Source organism: Falco cherrug, chromosome 1 (assembly GCF_023634085.1).
Source record: "Falco cherrug isolate bFalChe1 chromosome 1, bFalChe1.pri, whole genome shotgun sequence".
NCBI classification, from domain to species: Eukaryota; Metazoa; Chordata; class Aves; order Falconiformes; family Falconidae; genus Falco; species Falco cherrug.
The window spans coordinates 57,593,080-57,620,872 of NC_073697.1; the positions used below are offsets into that span (position 1 = coordinate 57,593,080).

Genomic DNA, 27,793 nt, shown 5'->3' on the forward strand with positions numbered 1-27,793 from the left:
ATCTAAATGGATGGGTTGTTTTTTATATTTTTTCACACAGTAGGCTTTGCGTACTGCTTATTTCTTGTATGCAATGTTGCATAATACCTTGTGGTGTTGTGGTCACAGGACATTGCATGAACACAGATTTGCAGGATCCAGTTCAGGTGAGCCAACCTGCTCCCTTGCAGTGCTATCCTAAAATATCCTAGCATTCCCTGGGATTCACCAGTTGCTGAAGTATGATGCTAGCAGAAGGGCTGGGAGGTAGTGTTACTGGTTGGCTTGTTGCCAGACAGCTCCAGTGTGTGTATACAGTAGTTGTTTTAACCCTTGTGGTCCAGTTTGTTCACCAGGCTATCGCACGGGCCATCTCAGTGCTGGCCAAACACAATTTTCATTGCCAGAAAAACAGCCCAGATGAGACACATGACACATGTCTCCCTCTCCTTCCTCTTCCACTAGAAGAGCAAATCCTGCTGCAGCCTTTTGTCTTCTCCATGATAGTTCATCCTCCTGCTGCGTCCGTCCTTCTTGCCTCCATGTGCCATTTCATCTCCATCACCACTGACTGGACTTCTTGTCCTCCTCACCCAACTTAGATGCTGGCTGCCTGACTGCTCTAAACTCTGCCTCATGCCTGCACTGCAGAATTGTCTGCCGGTGGCTGTGGGTAGCTCCAGTCTGTCTTCAGGTCGTCTTTTATAAATAAGCAGTTCTAGCAGTTTCTAGCTGCATTACCCTTTTTCACTCTCAGGTGTTTTACCATTCCTCCAGACTCTTATTATAAACAGCTTCAGTATCTCTAAAGGGTGCTCAGAAGAAGGTATGACCCGTTGCATACGCCAGATTTGAGCTGTGTTGCTCATCTATCTTGGAGATACCCTGCCTCTGCCGGTTTCCCAGTGCTCTGCACGAAAGCTGGCTAAAGTGTGTGTGGCTGCTGCTGTAATCCAGGCTGTCTAAAATACTGCCTCCTTTTACTTCTCAAAAGTTACAGGGCCAATTTATGGAGGAACTTAGGAAATTGTTTGTATCCCCTAGCACCTGTTGAAATAAACAGTTTCCTCAAAGTGTAGCTGCTAATGAATTATTAGCATTGAGCCCATTTTTTGGTTCTGTTTCTTTCTAAAACTTTTTGCTTTCAAATTGCAAAGATTCGTGTCGTTTATTTTTAGGCACCGTGTTTGGGGCAAGGGCTCTGCTTTTTAATTGAACCATGAGCTTTCCATGTCAGTGATCAACATTACATATTTCACATCTTTTAAGATCTCTGAAAGAATTTAAACAAACGCTGTGAGGTCTGAGACAGCTGCTGCTATGGAGGGCAGATACTGAGGGCATGCTAAGTTCATTCAAATGCAAGTCACCACATGTTACCAGAAGTTTGAAACTGTTCTGTTTTTGAAAGGTAGAATATAAGTAGGGCAGACTCCATCCCTGGTGTTAGTGAGGAGAATAATATCCTTTTTGTTTAGCCTGTAGAAGAAAAATAGTGGAAGGAGCCAGGGATGACAGCCATTTATGCAAATATTTATTTTTATTTTAATTCGGTTCAACATATGACAAAATATTTTTGCTAAGTTCTAACATCAGGTTAGTGTGGACCTTTGAAGTGATGGCAGACATTCAAATTCTAAGAGATCATGTCAAGCATGTTGGTTTGCAGTTACGATTAACAGATGTTTGTCTGTAGCATCCTTCTTGCTGTGGGAGGCACCTTGCCAGGAGTGGCCTCCAGGTGTCCTGAGTGGAGCACATCAGCTTTCTCTACAAACCACGGGAACTGTGTCCTAAGAGGAAGACGCAAAGTGGCCAGCACGTTCTGCAGCTGGTACAAGGGCAGAATCGTACAGGAGCCCTTCCTGGGACTCTGGGAAGTCATCTGCCCTGCCCCACAGCCGCAAGGCGGGCTCAGCTTTACTCTTACCGCTCCTAGCAGATGTTCTGTTGTAAAGAGGGCCAGAGGGCCGGGCTGGGCCAGTGGTTTCCTGCCCTCAGAGTCAAATATTGGTTGTGTTTCTGCTGTCTCACGGGAATGTTTCTTCTGCACCTTAGATCTGTGGCCTCTTTTCACTTGTGGCCACAGAGAACAGATTGTTGTGTTCTGCGGTTCTGCAAGTCTGTGGCTGTCTTTGACTGAGGTACGCTGAGTTTTCATGGAGGAGCTCTAGGACTCGCAGTGACCTGAGGGAGTGCTGGGCTCAGCTCTCTCCCTGTCATTGTTAAAAGGAGTTTGGGGGACAACACTGTGACCTGCCCTCTTGTTGCCCCTGCTGCAGGAGCGGAACTGACAAGCAGATTTGGCAGGTACCTGATCATTGTGTTTCAGGAGTTTGCCTGTGTATCATACAAAAGCTGTAAGCATTCAGAGTAGGATCTTCCAAAATCCTCTGTGATGTGAGCCGTAACGTCAAACTAACTACACGAAGAAATGCGAAGAAATGCAAGTGACAGTCACCTGTTAGACCTGGGGCCAGCTGCATAATGCCTCTGGGACAGGTAAATTGCTGTTACGTGGCTTTTTACAGGCCTTGTCACCCCACTACTCAGACTGCTTAGCACAGTGAGGCTGTCGGGCTGGATTCTTAAATTGCACGAAGATCACTTCTGGGTCTCCAAGGTGCCAGGGCCTGTGGGTTGCCTTGAAACTTCAGATCCCTTTAAAAGAAGTTCATCTGTGCTGAGATTGTGAGTACTATTGTACCACTTGAAGTGGTAAAAAATACACACACACACACACACGTTTGTTTTCTTGGTGTGTTGTTTCACTGATACTGCATGTTGCTTGCAATTGTCTGCTTAGGTTGTGTTCTTTTAGAGGACTTCAACAAGCAGTCTAAGGGATAAAATTATCCATTGTGTAAAACTTTATTTTTCTTTTTTCTCCTCTCTCTCTTTCGCTTTTTTTTTTTTTTTTGAATTGGTAAACAGCAGAAATATGTATGGGCTGTCTGCTGTTTTTTACTGAAGGGGAGATGAGGGTAGTGAGGCTTTAATAAAAGCTTCAAAATGTTAATTGGCCATATCTGAAGTGGTGCCAAATGAAGGGTGCAAACAAATTGCTGTCCCTTTGCTTCTTAACAGTTGAGTGTTTCCTTTATTTTTTTATTTTATTGTAGCACTGGAAACGTCACAGTCTCCTGCTTGCTTCTGCACTCCTGCACTTAGGCACAGCGTGACCTGACTTTTCCATTTTGAAAATAAGCTTTTTAAGATCATCTCACAGGTGCCTTCCAGATGTCATGAAGGAAAGCACAGCATTTACACTTTTGATGGTCAGTTTAAAAAAGCCAAAACAACCACCTTCAACTCCCCCAAACTTTGTAGCTACACCTACAGCAGCTTGAACTCACTTTTTCATGTGCAGTATTTGATTTGAAAAAAATATGGGTTTTAAATTTATTTATTTTGTTCACAGCAGCTGCACCTGCGGTAAACATTCACAGGTGGCAGTCAGCCACAGCCTTTAAATAGCATTTTCATAGCACAGTGGGCTTTGGTCTGTACCTGGGGCACAGTTTGAGCTGAACGTTGAACCCAAGCTGTGTTTTTGCCTTCAGCACAAGGCTGAAGACCAGCTAAGGCAGGGCACCCACTGCTCCTGCCTGCTCTGGCTCTGCTGACGGTCAGACCAGCCCTTGCTCTCTGCAGAGGCTGACGGACAAGTTCCAAATGCAACTGTGTTAAGAATGTTGTTATAGCTGAATTACAGTATGGTTTTGTATTATTTGTTCCTGCTTTATTCTGTTTATGTTACTCTTGCCCTCGTGGTCCTGGATACCTTACTGTTGACTGCAGTGGAAAGGCAGGTTTTAACTATTTTATGTTTCTGTATGCTTATTATTTTGATTTCAGCACGTGTACGTGTTGCTGAAGTGCTGTGTACCGGTTAAAACTGGTTATTTCAAACTACTTGTATTCCTGAGGAAAGCTGTAGAACAAAACGTGTTCAGAGAAATTTGATTGCAGCTTTAGTTTTTCAGATTTTTCAGTCCAGAGCCGTTGACGGTGGTGTTCTTGGTGTAATATTCTGTACTGGAAGCACACATGCAGAAGAAACTAGAAGTTGTACAGTGGTGTTAGTGCCAGAACCTCCACAGGTGGTGTAGCGCTAACAGGGCTGTGAGGGCTGCTTAAAAAAGCTGGATAAGGGTATGTGAATACCTTTCTAAGGCATTGTTAGGCATTATTGCTGAAGTTGTAACTTCATACCTCCATGCTATCGTCGAGCGTCTCTCTCAAGATTAAAACATCTTTTCAACAGAGAAGTTATTTGGAAAATGGTTGTAAATTTTTATTAGTACAGCTAGAAAGAAACACATCTGCTTGACTGTGTGACATTGCTTCCATTTGGAGCTACAGCTGTGGTGGAAGTAAAACCAACAATTGTTACTTTAAAGTGAGGCTACACTTGTAAGAGAAACAGCGTAACTGTGGTCATAGCCGTTATGTCAGCACACAGGGAAAGGCTTGGTACAGTGGAAGGAGTATGTTTGCCTATTTCATGTGCACACATTAAAAAAACGGTATAAAAATACATTTATAAAATTACAAATTTCCTCTTTACATGGAATGTTGTGTCAGACAGAGTTGTGGCGAAGGAAAAGACCCAGCTGCTCCCTCCTAAAGCCATTTGGGATGGGGCTCTGCCTATAATTCCTTATCCCATACAGGAGGGGGCTGGACCATGTGTGTTTAAAGCAGGGCTCTCCCTCATTTCCTGGGAGAGACTGCTTGGAAACTGGCGGCAGGCCAAACCGCGTTAATTAAAATGTGTAATTACATATTATCATTTGGTAGTGCTAACACCTACATGAAATCATTCTACGTACTCCAGTGCTTTACAGAATTCAAAGCTGCTGGTAACCGCTTCATCTGGCGGAGGCACAGCAGGCTGGGCTGTGCCGTTCACAACAGCGCCTCTTTGTTTTTACTCCTGGAAAAGTGACCTGGCTGAAACCTGCCTGTCACCGAACAGGTCAGGGGTGGGCTGGCTGTGAGCGCCCCGGGCCCACTGCTCCCCTGACTCCCCGTAACTGGCTCCAGGACTCTGACCTGTACTGCCCGACAGCTGCAGAGATCCTGGCCCCAGGGAAAAGCTGAAGTGGGAGACTGAGAGCTCCAGCTTCCATACCTTTGAGGCAAAGTCATTGATAACCTGCTTCATCTGGGATCTGCTTGCACTGGAAAAACATGGTTACAGCTGCTTTCTCTCATTTATAGCTGGGGGAAGAAAAGCGTTGATGTTATAGTAAAAACAAAATCTTTAATATATAAAAAGAAAAATTAACAAACCCAAACCTAGTAAAGCCTAGAAGGGTTTTCTTTCCGAGCATGAAACAGTGGTACAATAATAGTCACTTAAATAGAGTTTCAGAATCCATAACATAAATACGGAATATTTATTAATAATGCTGTCTAGAGTGCATGTCTAATGTTAGGCATGTTAAAGGAGAAGATACGGAAATAAGAGGTAAACCTTGACTAAAGCAATGGTCAGATCTATGTAGAGTAGTTACAATGTGATTAATAGTACCTGAAAGGGCCGTTAGTGAGCGCTTTTAATGCATGTTTCCACATCTGGCAGTCACGGTATTGACAAGGCCCTGCCATGTTGTCATGGGGGCATGCCAGAGGTAGCAGAGCGGGTAATTACATGCCTTAGGCTGAATTCACCGGGGACCAGGCACAGCACTGAAAACACCCAAATTTTAAACGTGAAATTCATCCTGTAATCCTCAGGTTCCTGACTCCTCCTACTGTGGCCTCCCAAAAGCTGTGAGCTGTGCAGGATGTCACCTACAGCAGCCGGTAAGGCACGCTTCCCCTCGAGCACCAGGAAGTGCCAAGCTCCACTGTAATGTTTTTCAACCAGATTTTCTTGGATTCAAGGCTTAGCCTCTTACCTGCTGCCCAGTGCACTCCGCCACCTGGCTACCAAGCACTTGAGCATTTGCTGTTATACTTTGCTTAACGTATGTCTAGTATTTTTTTGAACAGAAGCTGGAATCTGAGAGTTCTGTCATTCAGATTTCTTTCTGCCTTGTTCTTTCTCCAAATTGTATGATCTTGCTAAGCAAAATGAAACTTGAATGCAGGGTACTAGAAAAGAGATGTTGTAGGAGGGGAAACTGTTGGCAGTGGCATTGCCAACCCTGTTACGTTTCAGAGGGCTGGAGATGATCAGTGCATGCTTTATAGGCTGAATGCACTGTACAAAATGGGGAAAAAAGCCAGCGGGGCATAGGTTTGATAAATGTGCCAATTGGTGTGGTGCTGTCAGGATGTGGGTGTTTTCCTGGACACATTAAACCATTGGAAGCTTCAGAAAATTAGTGGTAGAAAGTGTCCAAAGAGTCTGAACAACTAACTTTTGGTGTCGGGTGCCTCAGGTGGTAGTTATGGGTCTGTTGGCTGCCGGTCCCTCCACCTCCCCGCAGAGATACCCAGGCTGGCTCTGGGAACAGAAGCTGTGGAGCCGGGATGGTACAGGGGTATGCCCCTGCAAGTCAGCCACCCTGAGGGACAGAATGTGTGAGTTCAGGCACAACAGAGGCACACAGCTGCGTGCCTCTGGAGACCTGCACGCGTACACTGATGTGCCCTGCGCCACGTGGACGTACAAACACGTCGATCTCTTCCACACCCTCCCAGCATGTGGTGAGGCCGTGCCTGGTGTTGCCCTTGAGAATATACATCCTGTCAGTGCCATCTGAACGCACGGAGTTCATTCCTCATGACAACAAGTGAGTGAAAATGCACGTGTTACTAGTTGAATAGTATTAAAGTAGGCTATTTAAAAAGGTTTTCCTAGTCTGTGCTACTGCTTAGTTTGAATAGCTGAAAGGCAGAAAGTGGCTGATTCTTTTCTTTTAAGCCTTTTACTGTGTTTGGAATAGAACCACAACACAGTTAAGTAAAAGTCAAAAGGATGATTAATTCTACCCCAAAGTATGTTCACCAGCAGAGAGTTTACCATTAACATACACTGCATATTCCATAGCTCCACAACAAGAATAGACAGAACTTGAAACTCCTTTTCATAGAGTTTCTGGACTGCAGAGTCTTCGGTGATGAAGTGCTGATTCCTTTTTTCTTTTGTCTGTCAGCAGAGTTCTTACCATCTGGAGCTAGTTTAGCAGAAAGGTGTGGATGTATATTTGTCTTTCAATCCATTCAATAAAATGTGACACATTACTGTAAACTCCAGGTCCCAAAACCTTGGAAAAGCAGACAGAGCCCCAAGATGTTAAACCAAACAAAGTCCAGCGCCCTGCAGGTTGCTCACACACAAGTGGTCCTCCACTGTCACCCTGCAACGTGAAAGAGAAAAAAGTCTGTAGGGGCTACGTGTGGCCAGCGGTCACATGGTTAAAGCTATGTCTCATTTCCTATAACAGTTTGCCTTTAGTAACTCAGCTGTAAAAGCTGGCTGCTCTGCTGAACTATGTAGCAGCATGCAGCATTACCAGTATTTAGTCCTTGTTATATGTGTACAAAAAAATACTTCCAAAAGGCTTGTATGAATGAAAAAGAAATAGTCTAAAGTTAACTAACACAGAGAAACCATAGAGTTGTCAAGCAGCATTTCATTATCATCAATTGATTACACCAGTAGTAATTACAAAAGTTGGGTTAAAATATGTAAATAGACTGTTGTCATTCCTACAGCAGATAAAGTATGCTATACCTAATAAACATCGCACTAAAAAAATTGATTTCTAAAAGCAATTTTGGCTGTGACTTTCTCCTGAGAAGCCTACCATGCAAGAGTCCACAGTGCCAGACTCATAGCCGGCACACAGCATCCTGCTAGTGATGGTTTTCATGTCAAAGTATGACTGGCATTGTTCTAAGGAAATGATGCGAACCTCTCCTTCTTGAAGCTTGAAAGGCACTGAAAAACAGAATTAAGCATTAAACTATACACGTGCAAATACTTAGCTATGATGGCTCTTTATATATTATAAATAGTAATATATATATATAATAAATATAAGGAAAGAATAATCCCCCTTTAGCACAAATGCTCCTGAGTCAGGAGTGTACGTACTGCATTCTGGAGAAGGACCAAGCACATGGGGACTGGTGTGACACTTGCCGTTTGTTGTGCATTCACACTGAGGAGGGAGAGCACCTTTACATGATATGGTATGGAACTTTTTAAGATGAGGGCAGTATTGGCTGGAAAACAGGAATGCAAGGGAGGTGGAGGAGGCATTTGACACATTGTTCTGTTGCAGGATCTCCCTGTTGCTTGGTGTCTCTCATGGTAAAGCTCGGTATAATCACAGCCATTCTGAGTTAGGTTTGGGTAAATTTGGCCGAGGGAATCAGAATCAGAGAATCGGAATTCAAAGGTTAGTAAAATTATTTTTGTGCGTTCAGGAGATAATGAAGGGCTGCTTCCTAGTCTAAAGAGCTGACCGAGCTCAAATTGTAAAGAAAGTTGTTCAGCATAGGGCATGAAGAACTAAAAGCTGTGTAGCCATGACGGGTTTTGATGCCTCAACGTAAAACCTTTAAAAGCAATGCTGACCACACGAGAATAAAGAACCTTTCTCCCCTTACTAGTGAGGCAGAAGCATTCTGGGGCAGGAAGTTCCTGCTGTTATGTAAAAGGTATTTTTAGGTAGGTAGAGGTGCTACTAAACAGCCTATCCCTCACATGTGCATTTAATTTTTTGCTACACATCTAACCCAGCCACTAGAGGTAAAGTCCCACCTGAAGCAATACGGAAAGGAAAATTTCCTCCAGTGCACAGAACAGCAGCCTTCCCTAGAAGTTACTAAGGGAGAAAGACAGTGGCTAGAGCGCCAACAGGATTGGGGCCAGGATACTTTGCACGATGCATGCAGAATCGTTTAGACAAAACAAAGATTTACGTAAGACAGCTGTTCGTGTCAGGGGACCCAGGGATTGCAGTGGCCACAGAACAAGAAAACACACTAACACGCTGTTCAGAGAGACAAAACCAACACTTGTGATTATGTCTGGATGGAATAAATTGTGTCACAAATCCAAAGTGACACTGAGCGTTGATTCAAGAAAATGCTCATTCAGCCTGTATGCCAATGCCTTCAGTGCCCTTCACTCTCGCTGAACTAAGAACGTTGCCCACCCCAGCCCCCAGTGATCAGACACCTTCTCAGCACAGTTCTGAACACAACCTAAACCAGTAAAATGATAACTAAGTCAGGTGCCTTTCTTGATGCCTCAACATTTTTGAAAATCAGGCCGCTTGTCTATAAGGATTAAGGAGCGTAAATTCAGGCTGCTGATACGAAAAAGCTAAGCTGTAGTCACGACTAGATCCCTTCAGGAGTATTTTTTTTCACAGCTCTCTAGTATTTAATAAGGTCCAGTGATAGTATAAAGGGATAAAGCTTTGTAATGGGATCACTTATTTGATTAACTCTGTAGAAGATTAACGTGTTTTTCCAAGAGTCCCAGAAATATTAATCTTACTTTTGTTGCCCATGTGTCCCCAGCCTGTGATGTAGCAGTAGGTATCTGGCTGAACCAGCTGGTCCTTGCTGGGCAGACAGACAGGTCTTACATAGCTTGTCTCGTTGATGTCCTCATCTAGTTCCACAATGCTGATATCATAGTCTACAACTGCTCTGTTGTACCGTGGATGGAGGATAATGGTTTTCACTAGTCGGGTCTGCATGAAGCCTGATGGATGATCAAGATTAGTAATCCCAAACACTACTTTCCAAACAGCTGCATTTTCTCGCCTTTGTAAAAAAGAAAAAAAAAAAATGGGAAATTTCAATCAAGAGCATTCTTTTAAGCTAAAATACCTGAGAATTTTTTCTCCCTCGCTTTTTGCATATTGCACTTTGCAAACCATTGCAGATACAAATGCTACATGAAAAAACGAATACTTAGGCATCAGTACTTATGGCTGAGATCTGAGCAACAAAAGTCGATGCTTTCCATTTCCTTCCTGCCTGTTACCAAATGAACTGAAGCTCACACCTTCAGAAGATCATAACCATCTATTAGTTGCTGTATTAAATGCCAAAGGCTCTCAAAGTCATCCCTTGGATCCTGCTCAAGTCTTGGATGCTCACAAGCTCATTGTTGGGTGCGTACAGATTTCTTGACAGTGACAATATTGTTCAGTAGTATGCTGCTGACAGCAGTGAGTCTAGCTGAAATCCCAAATGAGTCTCAAAGCAATTCTAATAGAAAATTAAATCTTTTATGCTAGCCATGGGAAAAGTCCCTTATTTATTGGGCATTCAGTCTGTGCCAAGCAATCTTCCTATGCCTAAGATCAAAGGTTACTTTGACTCTTCCAATTGTTTAAGACTCTTTCAGTAAATATACAAGAACTAAAAAAAAAAAGATGCATATGACGTGGGAAGACTGAACTAGTGTCTGTTGAGACATGCAAGGAAAAGAGACTTTGTGAAAGGCTTCGAAGCTGTAATCTCTTGATCGTAACTGGTCACAGGTTCCTAATTAATCTGTGGTTCTAAAAGCCCTCAAAAAAGTCAGCATTTTTCACAACTGATGAAAGACATTTCCATGTAACTAAGCACCTTGGACAAGCTCAGAGCTTAATCAAAGCAGTGTAAAACGAAGCATGCAAAATTTTTCCTAGTACTCAACAGGACTGTAATTTCTATCATTTGTAAAGAGATTTGGTTGCTACATAAAGGTTATTTTTATCCCAAGTTACATGAAAATTCTGATATTTCAGACCATAATGATCATTTTATCATCATGATCAGTTTGCGAGTTTTTCCCATAAAGTTTCAAGACTAAGTGCTAAGTATATACATATGCTATTGTGTTTATGAACATTGTAAAAAGCATTGCTCAGAGCAATGCGCAGTCACAGCCAGAATGTATTGTCCTACAGTCATGAAAAAACCTTCATGTCATGGATTCTTTGGTGTAATGCATTTCAGAACAATCCTGATGAAACTCTGGGGTCTGTACTATAGCAAAGAGCACAATGATTAATGTAGCTCTTTCCCTTTATGCCCTCTACAAATATTCATGACTATTTCCATTAATACTTTCTGCTGCATTATTGTTATGTGGTCCTCATGTTTTCTATCCCAAACTTCACATGAACTTCATACAATACTTCACAAAATGGAGCATTTTATGTAAAGCATCAGAGCACTTTAGAATCTGTTTTGATGGCTTATCTGGTTGGTTTGCAAATTTTTAAGTTTATTTTGTATCAGGAAAGCTTTGTGGCATCAAGAATCATCTCGGTGTTGTTGTATTGAGCTATATAAAAGAAGAAATTAAAGATTTCAGGCCACTGTGAACATACCCTCAAATCTATTCAAAGGGGCAGGAAGGAAGAAAAGTTCATATAACTCCTTAATGAATTACTAAACCAAAATATCGTAGTACTTTAAGGCATTTAGAATACAAATGCGAGATATTTTACACGTAATACTCTGAGCTCACATAGGTGTTGTATAGCCCTAAACGAGTGGTAAATGAACAGCTGCAAAATGCAGTAGCAGTCTTCCTGCATTTAACAAAAATGGCAGAATTTTCACTTCATAAATTTGACAGCTTGTTTATTTTTCACTAATGAGACAGATCTCTTAACATGAAATTTGGTAGCCATCCAATATTGCTGAAGGATCTACATCTAAATCCCACCCTTTATTTTAGATCACCAGAAAAGGTTCTCAGCTTTATTTAAAAATAGATGGGGAAAGAAGAGAAATTCCTTGTGAATGGCCCAAAATGTGATTATCTAGTTCTTATCTATTAAGGTTCTGGTTATTACATTCTTTTCTCTGAATGGAATTAGTCTTGAACATCCTTAGGGCTTGATACAATGTGGTAGTCAGAACTGAGGTCTCTCCAATGTTATTTCCTCTAGCATTTCTACTAACAGCCTCACACCTGGGGATACTCAACACTATCACCTGCCTGACGTCTTGTGGCTTGGACACAAGAGTCACAAACTTTGCCCCTACCACATGTTCCATTAAGAGCCAGAGGGGAAAAAAAAAAAGCGGGAAAAAAAAAAAAGCAGCAAAAAAGGGAAAAAAAAGCAAGATATACCAAAGAACTCAGTGTTTCAGAAATAATAAGACAAAATTGAAATTATTTCTGAAAAAGGAAATGATTACGATGTTATAAAGAAGTATCAGTCAAGAGATATTTGCTTACCACAGAGTTTCTGCTGGTTTCAACAGAAAGGTGTTTAGTGCAGTCTAGAATAATTTCCAGTGAGAAAGTACCAGTTTAAGGCAGGATTAATCACTGATGACAGCCACATAGCAGAAAAGTACTTGCTAACTATAGCAGAAAACACACATTTCAGTTACCTCTAGGAACCAATTTGAGAGATTTCAGTACAGGACAAAAGAAATGAGGTAATGAACTGAGTTTATTACCTCCAAAAGTTTTGGGGGTAAACTTCCTTCCAAAATCTATGGTTCGTTAAAAAGCAATGATGGTTAGCACCAAAAACCTGACAATGACCAAGACAAGTCCTCAGACACATAAACCTTCACTGTGCTCCAGACCGTCCATCCACCACAGGGCTTCAGGTACTAAGAGGCACCAAGTAGTGATTAATACTGACTTTTTAATGGTTGCAATCCTAATAAAGGAGTGTTTATAATTAGAAAAGGCAGTGACTTCAATATGCAAGTTGCACTGTAACTACTCAGTTTTCCTTTTTACTAATGTCCATAGCATTTTTCCAGGGTCACTGCTATGCTGGTGCTGTATAAATGATTTTTTTTAAACTACGGCAATGGTATAAGAGCTATAGGACTAGTGGTTTGGTCTTCTTCCTTTTTTCTGTTTCCTGCTGAACGTCACAGCATCTTTAGCTTTCATCAGCAGAGGCTCCACCAATGAATAATAAAGCATGTGAAAACCTAAGCTAATGCTGTTTCATACCATTTACTTTCTGGTTTTCAGTCTCGTAAAACCAGGCCTTGTTGATTTGCAGTTCTGCAAAGTTCATCACCTAGCCCTGGCGCGTTTGGTAGAGGAGGGAGGACTTGGTAATTCACACGTGCAAGTTTATACGAACAGTAAACCTGAGCCCTCTCACCCTTCAAAGCAGTGTGCTACTGTCAAAACCCATCTCCTTGCAATCAAAACACAGCCACAAATGTGTCCGCTTGGCTCACTCTGCAGGGAGCACTGCCACGGCCATCGGCCTGGGCGACTGGTCCTGCCACCAAGGATCCTCTTGTTCATGCGAGCAGCTGGGCGACGGCCACAGTCTAGTAAGGAACAGATGCAGAACAGAGTTATTTTTTACGACAAAAGCGGTGCATACAAGACCTTCTACAAGAAAACCGGGCACAAAGCAATATTAGCAGAGTCATGCATTTTACACTGAACAATAAAGTCATCAACAACCACACAATAATATCAAACACACTGAGCCATTTTCACCCCTTCTTTATATCAAAGGATTTGCTCTCCTCCTACTAGTTTTGGCCGGCTGAGCCTGAAATATTAACCAAGCTAAGCCTGGGACCCTGACTCCCTTTCTCTAAGGAGTTACCAGGCTGCCCTTGGGAAAGTTTCGTGGGTTTATCCTTGTCTCTCTGTCAGCTAGCAAATGTGTTTGGGCTACTTTGTACTATCCATAAGCACCACTTCTGGGAAATCTGCTCAGTAATAGTAAGGCTTTCTGTAAGATGGGTGTGGGGTGAATGTCACACCGTTTACTCAGCTACACGGCGGCAAGCTTGCTTTCCCTGTGGAAATTACTGAGGGAGAGTGTTTGAAGACATTTTAGTACTCTGTCCGTTCTACTTTATAACCTGCTTCCACTGGAAATTATACCAGATTCCCATCGGCCAGACAGTTACTTTTCTGAAACAGTTAGCCCTTCACTTTATATTCTGGATTTGTAAGGTGGCAGATATTATTTGTCCTGTTTATACTTGGTCTGATTCAGAGAACAAAAGAACACCAACAGTTTCTGCAGTCAGCCTCCCAAGGCACGGTATGCTGCTATTGCATATATCTGCAGGATATTAGGGGTGAGGAAATAAACTGAAGACATGGTTATTTGTAACTTGTAATTCTTACTGTATTCACTGAAGAGGGCAAGAGGTTTTAAGTAGACTTAAAGCAATGTATGTTAGAAGCAAACATCTTTGACAGGCTCCTATGATTTTTTTATTTTTTTTTCCTGATAAGTAAGTAAATGTTTTTATTAGCTTCCCAAATGTAGGTCACGCTTTGTGATTAATTTTCCCTGTGTCGAGCTAATTCATAATCTAAGTGTTCTTCAACAAAGCTCCCCTTGCCTGTAGAACATGATTTCATTGAAGATGAAGAATTTCTGCATTTTCAAACCACTTAAACTTGCACAATCTGCTGTGCCTACAGATTTAGTCTGCAGCTTTCTATTTCAGGTTCTATTGTCCCCTTGAGCTTCACACCTAAACAGATCACAGCTTCAACGCCCAGGCAGATACCCTACTAACCACTGTGGTGGGGAAGGATATTTTCAGCAGGAAGTTTTATCAAATTAATTCTTGGAACCTGACTGCTGACAAAACTCATTCTGTGGGAGCAGGACTGGGCTACTGCAATACACAGCTTTGTAGTCAAAAAATAAGAAAAGCTGATGAAACTGAATAGGAAAAAAAACAATGCAAAACTGGATGTTTCAGAAGTGTAGTCAAATTTCAGAATTAATCGGTACTAAACATCTGCATTTGTTAAAGTAATTCAACATATTTTGAAAAACAACTGGTTTATATGAACTTTCTTACCTTCTTTAGTGCAAAAGACAGCCACTTTGCTTCTGCTTCGACACATCTGTCTACATATTGAAACAAGAACATGGTGGAAATCTCAATTAATTGATGTAATTTTTGGTAATTCTCAAATCAGCACAGGTATTGTACTCGTTGTTGTGAACCAGCTGTTAAAAGTTCCCCCAAACTGTAAAAAGAAACACAAGGAACTTCTTATGCCAGATCATCCATGGTTTCTAGCATCTGCCTGTGGATAATTCAAAATATTATTTCAGCTTTACAATGCATTTCATGAGTGGGTGCTACATATTTTGCAGACTACCTCTGCTCTCTGGGCACTGATCCAGCTCTGAGGTCAGCTGGGATGTACAGTCTGTCAAGTCTTAATTTATGGCACCTGAAAGCAGAGAGATTGCCATTCTCCTCTTCCTTTACAGCTGAAGGATATAATTTTTCTTTGAAATACCTTTGATAGCAGATGATCTTTCATGCCCTAAAAGTTTGGGTGTTTTGAAAAAAAAACAGGAAGTTTGCAGAAGTATTAGAACAAAAAAATATCATTTCTATTGAAAAATTTCAGATGAGAGAGGAAAGAAGTGATAGTAACGTAAAACAGAAGTAGCACAAAACTGAGAAGAAGGAAAGCAAAAGTAGGCACACGGAGACACAATCTTTTTAGTACTCTGCCATTACAGAAGAGTTCCACTACAAAAAATAATGGAATCAAGCAAGAAAAAAGTAGGTGTATTCCTCAGATTTCTGCCTTCACACATGTTGTACCTCTGCATTTGGCCAAGACAGTCTTTCCTTGTGAAACAATGATTTTCTAGGGAAGAAGGATGTTCTGAAATCTAGGCATTTGGAAGAGAACAGGGAAACAAGTCTGCTTCCTGAAGAATGTAGTTGCAGATGGGGATTAGGGGGCTCTCCCAGTTTCGTCCTGGATGTTTAATTTCCTTGGCTTTTCAGTCTCAAAGTCACACTTCGAATGTCTCAGCCATGAGATCCTGGCTTCTCATTAACAACTACCTCTTTAGTCAAGTTAATTTGAAGAAACACCACCCTCTGAAGCCAGAGGAGCTGCTAAGGAAACCTGCTGTAAGTGGACGTAGCTTCTGCTGAAGAAGCTGTGGTTGCTCCAGATGTATGAATCCAAACTACATGGGCTGCAGAGGGTGGCAAGATGTTGCTGCAGGTTTTGCTATATCGTACTTACGGGACTTTCTTGGTCAGCAGGGATTTAATGAAGCTGTCTGGTCCGGGTGCTTCAAAGGCATCACCTCTATGTCACTCAAATGCTGTTAGTCTAGCAGAATGGGCCCCTTAGGATTCACAAGGTGGACTCAAAAGAGACTAAAATTGTAGTAGACACTAAAATTGTTAGACTAATTTAACAACTCGCATGAGTATGTGCTGGGATTTATACACAGATACCTGGGAAAAAAAAGAGCTTACCAAAGGGAATTTGCCATCCTCCATTGATAGGTGACTACCCACAACAGTGAAACAAACCTCATGCACGTTACTTACCCGTTCACTAGAAGTGCATGTACAGTGGATGCATTTCTGTTCTTCCAGTCTGAGTGCAGGTTCAGCCATTTTTGATTCTGCATTTCCTCATTCTCTATTACAATCTCTGTTTTGGATGGTCCTCTGAAACAAATGAAAGACATTCATAGACCTTCCAATAGGTTTCTATGTTACAGTTATGAAGGTGATGAGGCCCTAAAGCCTCCCATTTACTCCAAAGATACACAGCTAAATGTTATGCCAAAGCCACGTGTGGCAGAATCATAGTTAGGGGAATGAAATCAAGCCAAGAAGCCAGGCCAGCTGACATATTACTGTCACTTATGTTGCATTTTCTGACAAGAACAGAATTGGAATCAGGAACAGCAAGAGCCTTCTGGTGGCATTTACTGTAGTGCATACATTGACATACTGTTTCTACAGTTTCTTGCCTCCAAAAATACAAAAAAAACCCAATAGATCTTCATATGTAGAAGAGGTAAAACAAAAAATATTTTCTTAAGTTCCTGTCTTTGGAAATCCATTAGAAGGTAACAGTAAATAGCACGCTGGGTCTTGTTAATAATCCTTGACAGTATCTCTAAGTCCAAGCTGTCCGCTTTGCAGAACAGAACACATCACAGGTGACAATGTCAAACCTGTCCTGCAGCAAGCCAACAGGAATGTGAAGGTAAGTTAGAATGGTTCACCAGGAGATACTTTCATATATCCACTTCCTCAGTTTAGTTTTGGCCTGATAGACTCAAGCCACTGAAGAAATTGCTGTTTTAGTAAATCACAATTGCTAAATGGAAAAAACAGTGTACTTTTAAAATGGCTTTGCAAGTTATGCAACTTCCCGGCACAGAATCATCCATGATTAGCCATCAATCCCTGTCAATGACAAGGACTTTCAAGGACTACTGTCCTGAACGCTGGTCAAAGGCCAAATTCTAAATCCTAGTTAATGGAAAAGAGAGTGAGAAAAGTTCAGAAAAACTGTGATGTGTCCTAAAATTTGCCTCTCCACTCAGTCTCTCATGGCAGTACCTATGAAAGCCAGCCATATTAGTAGTTTGTCTTTAAGTCAAATTTTCAGTATGAAATATATTTATTTTTAAATATTTACAAAAGTGCAGCATCCTTTACCCACCTTGATTGCATAAATTAAAAAAGATCAAATAATTCTGTTTTATGGTAAAATTGCCAATGCAACCATGTGGAAATGTTTTCAGCAGGGCTGGCAGAATTAGCTGGGCTCTGAGGTCACAGCCCTGGATCCTGCCTGTTGCATGCCTTGTTTTTCAGAACCTTCTTCTGGGCATATTAAGCAAATACCATTCCACGATCTACTACCCAGAATGTGCAGGCAGATAATAATGAACATTTTTAAAGACTGTGGGTTTTTCCTCATTTACAGAAAGTATTAGCTGCAAAAAGAGCTTTCTTCCTCAGTGCCTGCTTATAGCAAACACATTGAACTCTCCTCTCTTCATCTCCATCACTTGCTTATTTCCCACTCTTTTTCCCACCAAACTCACACAGACTTTTTTTTTCTTAAGATGATGTTCTGTCTTATGATCTTCTATGAACAATTATGTTCACCGGTTCATAACTCTGTACGGTGGTATTTTGTGTAACTGTGTCTGATCTATAAAATATGTACTCAAAAGGGTGCAAATACTGTGCCATCTGAATGATCCAAACCTGTATCATCCCAAATACCGGGTTATTTTGCTGAAACCTGCAGTTCTGAATTACAGTTTGTGATGCTATAATCATAATGAAGTAGATAAGTACTTCTAAACCAGGCAACAACCTGCAAGACACTTAAGCCTATGTGAAATCTTGTAATTATTAATACAAGGTATTACACTTGGTAAAAGCAAAATTATGACTATGCCTTTTTTCCTTGGTGGTCACAGCTTGATATAATACACTTAAAAACAGTACGCCCTAACTTACGTCTTTAGAATACCTTCTGTAAAATTTATAGAGCACTCCCTTCTTGATGATGTTTACAATAGGTTTTCTTGCAGATAGGCAAGGGCCACCCCATGTCTTCTTTCATCTATTTAATTAGAAATAGCCAGAAATAGAAAGAGCCTCATTTCTAGCTGAAGCAAGCTGGGGACTGGTTAGCACATACTGTGAATTGCCAGAGAATGAGACAACATGAGCCAAAAATCACAGAGGAGTGAGGACTGGGGCAGGTGTGAGCTTCTGGGTCTGAGGCTTTCAGCATGCAGGGAGGGGCTGCTATACCAGAGGTATACATTACATCAAGGACTGTAAAGCGCTCAGAGAAAAGGAGGGAGGTAGAGCAATGGGGACTCATTTTAGCCAGACCCATCCTGTGCTCCAGAAACACAGCAGGCAGCAGGGAGCCCCTCTTGGAGCTCTAGCACACAATTTCTGCTATGGACACACTCTAAAGAAAAGAGGAGAAGGATCTTTCAATGGACTGCACCCCATCAACTCATGGTGTTATCATTTCTTCAATAGAATTTTTTGCTTTACTGAATTTCTTACATACTTCCACAAGGCTATAAGCTGCTAATTACTTTAAGGTATCAATCTACATCTTCGAGTTTGAAATTAGCTCTCTTGCTCATTTTTTTTAGTGGCCTGCCAAAGCTGACCTAAATTAAGTCAATCTGCACAAAAGTAGTATGTGTGGCCATATATAATATTTTTCAGGATTTCAGGCAAGCCAAATAAAGAAACTTTTTTATGAAACACTTTCAGAAGTCTGTTTTGCCTTCTGAGGTTTTCTTTTTTTTGGGTTTTCTTTTTTCCCCCTTTGGTTTGCATATAACAGAACAGCTTTGTTCAAAAACTCGGTGTTGATTTTAGACTAATGCTTTTAATTATTACCCATATTGGAACAATAAGCAAAATTGAAACCGTATTTGTTGACTGAAACCATATATACCTGGAACACCATATGCAGTTTTGAGACACCTCAGTTTAAGAGGATAGTCAGAAACTGGGGAGGGTCATGCAGGTGGCTTTCAAATTGTCTAGGGGCCTATGGCACTGACACACAAGAAGGAGCTGAGGGAACTGGACTCGTTTACACTTGTGAAGAGGAACCTAAGGGACAATTCAATAACAACCTGCCACTGCTTGGAAAGGAGTTGGAATCAAACTTTTCTCAATGATGTTGCAAGGGGAAATGGCCTAGAGTTGCAGCTTTGGAGACTTATGGTGGGTGAAAATAAAATAGTTTTTGCTAGGAAGGTGGACCAGCCCTGAAACAGAAAGACTGTGGAATTTCAGTCCATCAGAGTTTGCAAACCTTGGCTAAACAGAGCTGTGGTTGAGCTGATCTCATTTTGGCAACACCCCTGCTTCAAGTGGGAGACGGACTAGATGTTCTCCAGATGTCTATTACAATGGGGATTTGACGATTCTGTCGCACAGTACGAATACACTGTATTAACCAGCACCTACACTGAAGAGCTTATTCTTACAAAAGGCTAACAGTTACTAGAACAGCTTTTTTACACATAAGAGCATCTTTTAACATTACAGTACAGTCACTGAAATACCTACATCGCTTAAGTAAGTTTGTTAGTGATATCTGCAAACATAAGACATTCATACCATGGCCACAATAATGCACACCTTTTGAGTGGTGATCTTTGGACCAGATCCTCCACCAGGTTGCCAAGATAACTTACAAATTCTGCCTGAGTCCACGTGACTTTATGTGACTCATGGTGCTATTTGGATGGAACCATTTGAGTACTGAAATATTACGTTAAGACCCATAGTGTTCTAAGAATTAATTACTGAACAGACCACAAAAACTCAGCTGTCTCATGTCTGATTTTAAATATCTACAATAAATTTTTACATTCAAAAGAACTATGCTAGAGCTTCTGAGTCAGATGTAACACTCAATGAATACCCTTTACGGTTCTTGTAGTGTCAGCCTATGGACTTCTCCAAGACCATATCAAAAGTGCCATAGTTAAGTAAATTTACAATACCTGCACAACAAACAGCTATTTTTTTATGATTATTTTTTCTCTCTTACATTTGAAGACAGAAATACCAAGCTTAGTGGTAAAAGACAGGTATGTTTTTCACCTAGATTTTCATTAGGCCCTCCATGCTTTTTTCAAGAATGAAGTGGGATTAGGACCTATGAAAAAAATTGTTCCATGAGGCTTTCTTTCACTAAATAGTAAAAAAAAAAAAACAGTTAACTATCAGAAAATTCAGCTGAAAGAAATCTTATAAGGCTATCTGATCTATTCCCCTAATCCAAAATAAGATCAATTATACCTAAATTCTTTCTGACAGATTTTTGTCTGCCCTGTTTGTAAAAATCTCAAATGATGGAGAATCCTCAGCATTTCCAGGCAATATATTCCAGGATTTACAGTTAACAAGTTTTTTTCTAATGTTTTTTCTAAATCTTCCTACCTGTCATTTAAACTCATTACTTCTGTCTTATTTCCGCTGGAAATGGAGAACAGTTTATTCCTTGCCTCTTTGCAGCAGCCTTTTACATAACTGAAGGCTCCTATACCTCCCTCCTCCTGACTGACCAGGGGTTTCAGCCTTCTGTCACAGACCATGCTTTCTGGGTCTCTGGTCGTTCCTGCTGACCTATTCCAAACTCTCCCCATCTAGTCTAAAATTTAACACAAGCTCAATACACCAAAGGGATTAGACGAACACTCCTGGTTAATTCAGGCCATTTCTCCAGTCTGTCAAAATTTTTTATAATTCTAATCCTGTCCTCCAAAATGCTTTCAGATCCTCCCAGCTTGATGCTGATTGAGCCATTATTAAGCGCGCTTTCCACCCTATCATCTGAATGACTCACGACAATACTGAATATCATCCTGGACACACTGGGATGTGTCTAGCCCCCCACCAATACATCTTCATGATTTGACAATGAAACGTCAACAGTCTCACATCATTACATCTTTGTCCGTATCTCCTTACTTATTTCAAAAGTCATTTCACATAGTGTGAAAGTTAAAAATATATCACATCAGCTAGTTCTTCCCTATCCACAATGTCTCTGCCTTTTCAAGGAACAAATGAAGGGAATCTGGCATGATTTGTTGTTGATAAATATATTCTGTCTGTCATTAAGACCTTTACTTCTGCGTTATTTGTTGATAATTGAAGCTAGGCAAGCAGTTTGTAGATTTTCACATCTTACTCTTTTTCTCTTTGTAATGAAAGATGGCATACCTAAGTTTTCAGCCTTGTGTAGCCATTCTCCACAACTTCTCCAAACTGCTGGCTACTGTGCTTGGCAGCCATAATGGAGATCTGCCATAGCCATAAATCTTAAATGCTCTTGGATGAATTTCAGCAAAACTAGATACTTTGAAGAGCTATGTATAACCTATTATTTTCTTGCTCCAACCCTAATTCTTAAGTCTTTGCCATCTTGGAAACATAACGTGTTTCACTGGGGTTTCTGTGTGGTTTTGGTTTGGGGTTTTTGTTTGTTTGCTTTGCTTTTTTGTTTAATATCGCTGGCTTTTCTGATTCTTTCTCCAGATACTTACACTGTTGTTCTGTACCAGTTCTTGTAAGTTTAAACTACATCTCCACTACTCTAGAATTCCACTTCCAGTTCCAGATCACTGTACAGCTTGTGCTTCAGCCAAGTTAGTCTTGCTGCTTCACAGAAAGATGTCTGCTAGATCTAATGACATCAAAGGGCACATACAATTCTAACATGTCTAATTTATTTAACCTAAGAAGTTTCCTTTAATCTAGGGCAATTTAAAAAAAAGTTATTCAAGGCTTCTACAATATCAGTTACTCATAAAATCAGAAAGACAAGACATTCTAATTTATCATAGCACTTATGTCTAGTGAGTGGGAAATTTTAAATTAGAATTTACTCGTTTTTCAAATTTCAACCTAAAAATTAGAATATTCCTTTAATACATTTAATTTCAAGCTATGAATTCCCTTATGTATGTTTAAGAGAGGGATTCTTTGAATTAAAAAGGAAAATAAAACCCAGTCTGCCTTCCACATTACAAAAGCGCTCGCAATGGGGAAAAGTAATGTTTAGGGTAATTTAATTACAAAAGTTTTACAATGGAAATATTACAGAAATAGTTTTCAAAGCACTCTAGCCTGCTACCTGCTGATTGCTGTGCACAACAACCAAAGTTTATAGTATAGTTTATAGCGAAACACAAGGAACATTATGACTTGGATACTAAATCATAATAAAAAAAATAGAAGGCAAGGGCTAATTTTACATTACAAAGTTAATATTCTGTTCATCATGAAAAGTGATAAATCTGGGTTACTTCTTTACAGCAATGTTTTTTATACCTCATTCTCCCTATTCCACTCTGGAAAACTCTCTCAAATGTATTAAATTGCAAGTTTAGGATAAAGTATAATCCGTAAACTGGATTCTTTCTCCCTTCAAAGTAACATAACATTTTTCTGTTCAGCTTCTATATTTCAATTATTTTAAGCCTCATGTGACACCAGGCTTGAAAAAGGAAGCCTTGTGTTATGCCAGAAGGTAATAACGTGTGTATGGGCACTAATATAAAACAAATTAGGCCTATTTTAGAGCTGGAACAGCATCTGTTTCATGTCTGTACTTACTGGTTAGGATGTTTCTTGGTCTTGAGTAGAATTTTATAAAGCTATGGCTGTTCCATAGACTATGGAATAAAAAAATCAAAAGCTTGATTTTAACAACACTGAAATCAGAGGAATCTGAAATTTTGATGTAAAAACATAATGGAGACATAGAAAGGGGAAATTAAAAAGATTCACAGCATTGACAGAAAAGTAAAGCATGTATGATTACATAATTAAAATTTTTGGTGGAAGGTAGGTAATCACTGTGATATTTCCAGGTTTCAAAATGCCTATAGTCTTATGTCCTAACTGATAAACTACTCAACCATATCAAGAATGGGATAACATGTAATTATGCTGAAAAAAAAAAAAAAATGTTAACTTGCTTGCTTTTTCTCTGTGTGCTGGTTTTGGCTGGGATAGATTTAATTTTCTTCATAGTACCTGGTAAGGGGCTACATTTTGGATTTGTGCCATTAACAGTGCCAATAACACAGGGATGTTTTCGCTACTGCAGAGCGGTGCTGACACAGAGCCGAGGGCTTTCTGCCCCTCACCCCAGCCCAGCAGCGAGCAGGCTGGGGGGGCACAAGGAGCTGGGAGGGGGCACAGCCGGGACAGCTGACCCCAGCTGATCAAAGGGACATTCCATACCATATGATGCCATTGCTCAGCATACAAAGCTGGGGGAAGAAGCCGAGGATGTTCAGAGTGATGGCGTTTGTCTTCCCAAGTAACCATTACACATGATGGAGCCCTGCCTTCCTGGAGATGGCTGAACACCTGCCTGCCCATGGGAGGCAGTGAATAAATTCCTTGGTTTGCTTTGCTTGTACACACGGCTTTTATTTTACCTACTGTTCTTTACCTCAACCCATGAGTTTTCTCACTTCTACTCTTTTGATTCTCTCACCCATCCCACTGGGGAGTGAGTGAGCAAGTGGCTGCATTGGGCTTAGTTGCTGGCTGGGGTTGAGCCTTGACACACTGTCATTTGAGTCTCTGTAAGTTACAGAATTCATAAAGTATGATTTTTGTAGCTAAACTTAAAAAAGACCATTTGGGGCCATCTAAATTTAAAAATTCAAATAAAGAAATATATTATTTCCTTACCTGGAAGTCTTAATTCAGCTTCAAATTAAATGTAAAGGCCTTCATTTAAGGTTAATTAGCTTTTAGTTTTAAAAAGTTGGACACATTTCAGAGAAAAATATTGTTTTGAAATCAAATTTTAAGTGTTTCATTTTAAAAAGTTGAAACAAAGTAACTCGCCTTCTCAACCTTTTTTCCCCCACTAAAACTATTCACTGAATTTGAATGGAATTCACTGTTATTTTTGTTAAACATTGCTCTTTACAGAATTATTATTCACTAAGAAATGTTGCCATAGTTCTACTGGTAATAACACATTAGCTAGAAAAAACAATTCAACCTGCAGATTCCAGAATGAATTTTCAGGACTGACAGTTTTAATATCCGTTTAGTGTTAAATTGAGTAAATTTGATTTGGAAGCCCCTAGGGAAAAAAAACCTGGGTTTTGTAATGCCATTTGTACAAGCTGTGACAAAGTAGTTTGAAAAAGGATTTATGATCAACCATTAGAATAAAAACCAATTCTTTGGTTGGCAGTATTCATGTATCTTTCTATTTCTCTTAGTCAGTCACAGAATAGTTGATGTTGGAAGGGACCTCTGAAGGTCATCTGGTCCAACGCCTCTTGGTCAAGCAGGGTCACCTACAGCCAGTTGCCCAGGAGCACATTCAGACAGCTCCAAGGTTGTTTGAGTTATTAAATCACTAACAACAATTACCTTTGACTTAAAGAAAGAAAACTATCCAATCACGGAGCTAGAAAGTGCTATATGAGCTAAGTGACAGTATGCTTAATGACTACTTGAAGCAATCATCACAATTTGCAAGGAAATACTAGGTTGAAATTTCTTCAGAAAAAGTCTTATTCCAATAATTTTGAAGTGCATTTATACATGAAAGATGAGACAAAATCTATCAGACTGAATCTAATACAACTCTAATGCACTGATTAAAATCTACATATTTTAACAGTTTTACAGTTGCTCAAAATTACTGAAATAGTTTTCCAAATCTACCACAGCTTGTAATGTTATTTTCAGTAAATTGTATTTGATAATTTGCTGCTCTTCTTAAAAAAATAAATGTAATCTGAAGAATTTTCTATTTTGCTAGATCCTCTAAAGATTTAATAGAACACACTGCTACTACTACTTTTTGCACTAGAGGAAAAAGTGTGTGTTCTTAGCATAAGAACTGCTAAGAACACACACTGCAGAACTTGAGCAACAGCCACCATTAGCCCAAAGCCTTTCAGACACTGCTTGGAACTTGCAGAGTTTTCTGTGATCATCATGCATCACACACCACATTGTGTGTACTGTGCTGTGAAAAACTGTTGAAACACATAATATGTGGAATTAGAATTGGCCAGCAGTCAGGAAAATAGCTCAGATTTTGTGCAATAGGCAGAATACTATTAACTTTAACGTTGCTTCAGATGCAATGCTTATAAACAGACTGATATTCTATAAAATGTGTTGCCACTATCAGCTAAATTAACCTAACTTTAACCCCTGTCATTTAATTATCTTTAATTATCTAATTTTTTTTTAGATTAATTTAGGCTGAAGAATTAAAAATATCTACAAGCTGTTAGACATTGCTTTCATATTTTAGACATTCTCACATTATATAACAACTGGGAGTTGTCATTTGGGAAACCACCACATACAGTTATGAAAAACAGTTTGCAGAGCTTTACAGAAAATAAAAATACCATATGCTACCATTCATTGTAATTCATGGTCTAAGGTATTAAGAATTCTCAACTCTGACATCTCACATGCACTGTTTTTCTCTAAGAATAAACAAGAGAACTATTAAATCAAAATCAAGTATCATCATAAGTCATTACTAAAGAAATCTGCATAGCCACAAAACTGGGGGGTTCTGCATGGTGCTATAATATGGACAGAATTTCTATAGTCCCAGCGTTCATTTTCTGAAGAAGTAAAATGAAGTATTTCCCATTGGGAATACCTGAAGAAAAGCACTGCTTAACATACATTATATTTATTAATAAAGAAAAAAAAAAAAGGATAAAAAGGGATTTTTTTTCAGTCTAAGGAACAAGTCTAATTACAGTCTAATTTACCTGTTCCCTCAGCGGTGACTGGAAATAGCCTATTAAATACACCAGTGTTATAAATCTCAAATTCAGACTTTCTTGCTATCATAAATCAAAAAAATAATGTATGCAGGACATAATTGCCAACAGATGAAGTTCATGGCTTTAGATGAGATTTCACAGTGGTGTGAAACTCCAATTCATCATTCAATCCTCCACCATATAGAAAAGTTAACCTCTGTGACATTTTCACTGAACACCTATGCAATGCTAACAAAAGAATTAGATAATTATATCAACTCCTATTACACCTTTTCAAAGTTAGTTCTGGTGAATGCATTATAATCTTTTTTATTCTTACAGATCTTCTTCAAAGCTTATTTATGGTATTTTTGGCATCGCCACTTTACAAAAACTTGGAGAATAGCTAAGGAAATCAAGCGTCAGGTGACTGACAAAATCAGGCATTAAGAAAGGAAAGACAAACACTACTCTGGTTTTCTGAAGAACTGCCAGGAAGAATCAGAAATTAGTATTAGAGTCAGACTGAAGTTGCAGACTTCAGATTTGAACTGGAATTTTCCTCTGCCCTTCACACAGTCACCTGTCACTACAAGAGAGAATCTGCAGAAAAATTGATTTGTAGAATATCTTCCCCTGTTAGAAAATGGATTTGCAAGATTTAAGAATTATTTGTGTCTCATACATTTCTTATAAGTGATAGGATTGATGACATCTGTTAGCAAGCGTCAGTGAAGAAAGAGGAAGGTAAAAGTTTCTACTTGTGCTAATTTCAGTCTAGGCACACCTCTGAAAAAAAGGAAGGAATCTGAGTTCTTGCGATAATTTATAACCTTTTCCATTTTCCTAGCAGCAAGCATCATTAGAAGGTTAAGCAAATTTTGTTAGGACTAGGAGATTGAAATATTAAGAAGGAAAACATTCATAATGTTAAGACCATTGTTTTTTTCTTAGACAACAAAGTAGTTGTAAAAACAATAGCTATTTTGTAAGGAATCAAAGGAGTTAAAGCTTATTAGGATGTTATATAAAGTTAAAGCATTAAGATACTGCCAATGTTTTTTAGATATAGTAAACTAGCTAGAGGAGTACAGAATTGTGTGTTAGAATGGCAGACAGTCCATTCAGCATGGGAGGTCCTGGATTCAGGGCATCTGTTGGAACTGATGTAAAGCATCCACGCAGTGCAAGGCAATACAGAGGAGGTTAAGTGCAGGCACTATAAACTGTGTTTTTTAAGAAAAGTACAAAGAACAAGATTGCATGTCTGTATATGTGGTGGTAAAAGGCAGGCAGAAAACACACTTCTTAATCCAGTCTGGGCATCAGACACTGACAAAAGATACCCTTCTATACCCCCAGGTTTGTCTTTTCCTAGTAGGAGACAGCTTTGGATATCAGAGCAGATGAACTTGCATTTTATCCAACAGTTATAGATTGCATCAACTATTCCATAAAGCAGCTACCACTTTAGTGCAGTAAGAAAGATGCATAGAGGCTATGGTTTTTCCTAAGTTTCACACACAAAGCTCTATCTTTAACAATTATTAGTCAGAGATACCCAAGTTATATATATGTATGTTTGCCTAGCTCACAGTACTTATTGCAGAATGCAAATGAACGCAGAGAAATTTTCCTGTGTTTTGTAAGACAACTCTGCTTTAATTCTTTAGGAAGAACAGACTATCACATTGCCAAACAATTCTGAGCCTCAGCAATTACTGCAAGTTCAAAGATTAAGGCTTGGCAATACATCGTTATCTTTTCAACACACACTTTTAATAACAATC

At 39.8% G+C, this 27,793-nt stretch overlaps 1 protein-coding gene across 1 annotated transcript in view; it reads right to left on the reverse strand.

The window, feature by feature from the left end:
• Nucleotides 1-44: 44 nt before the first annotated feature.
• Nucleotides 45-27,793, reverse strand: part of CORIN (corin, serine peptidase) — a 149,296-nt gene continuing 121,547 nt past the window's right edge. Inside the window, exons 17-22 of the mRNA XM_055701518.1 lie at nt 16,246-16,368; nt 14,731-14,780; nt 13,044-13,218; nt 9,452-9,723; nt 7,746-7,879; nt 45-7,295 (exon numbers count right to left, since the gene is read on the reverse strand). Of these exons, the coding sequence (XP_055557493.1) occupies nt 7,113-7,295; nt 7,746-7,879; nt 9,452-9,723; nt 13,044-13,218; nt 14,731-14,780; nt 16,246-16,368 (937 nt within the window). The 3' untranslated portion in view covers nt 45-7,112. The remainder of the gene's footprint in view (nt 7,296-7,745; nt 7,880-9,451; nt 9,724-13,043; nt 13,219-14,730; nt 14,781-16,245; nt 16,369-27,793) is intronic.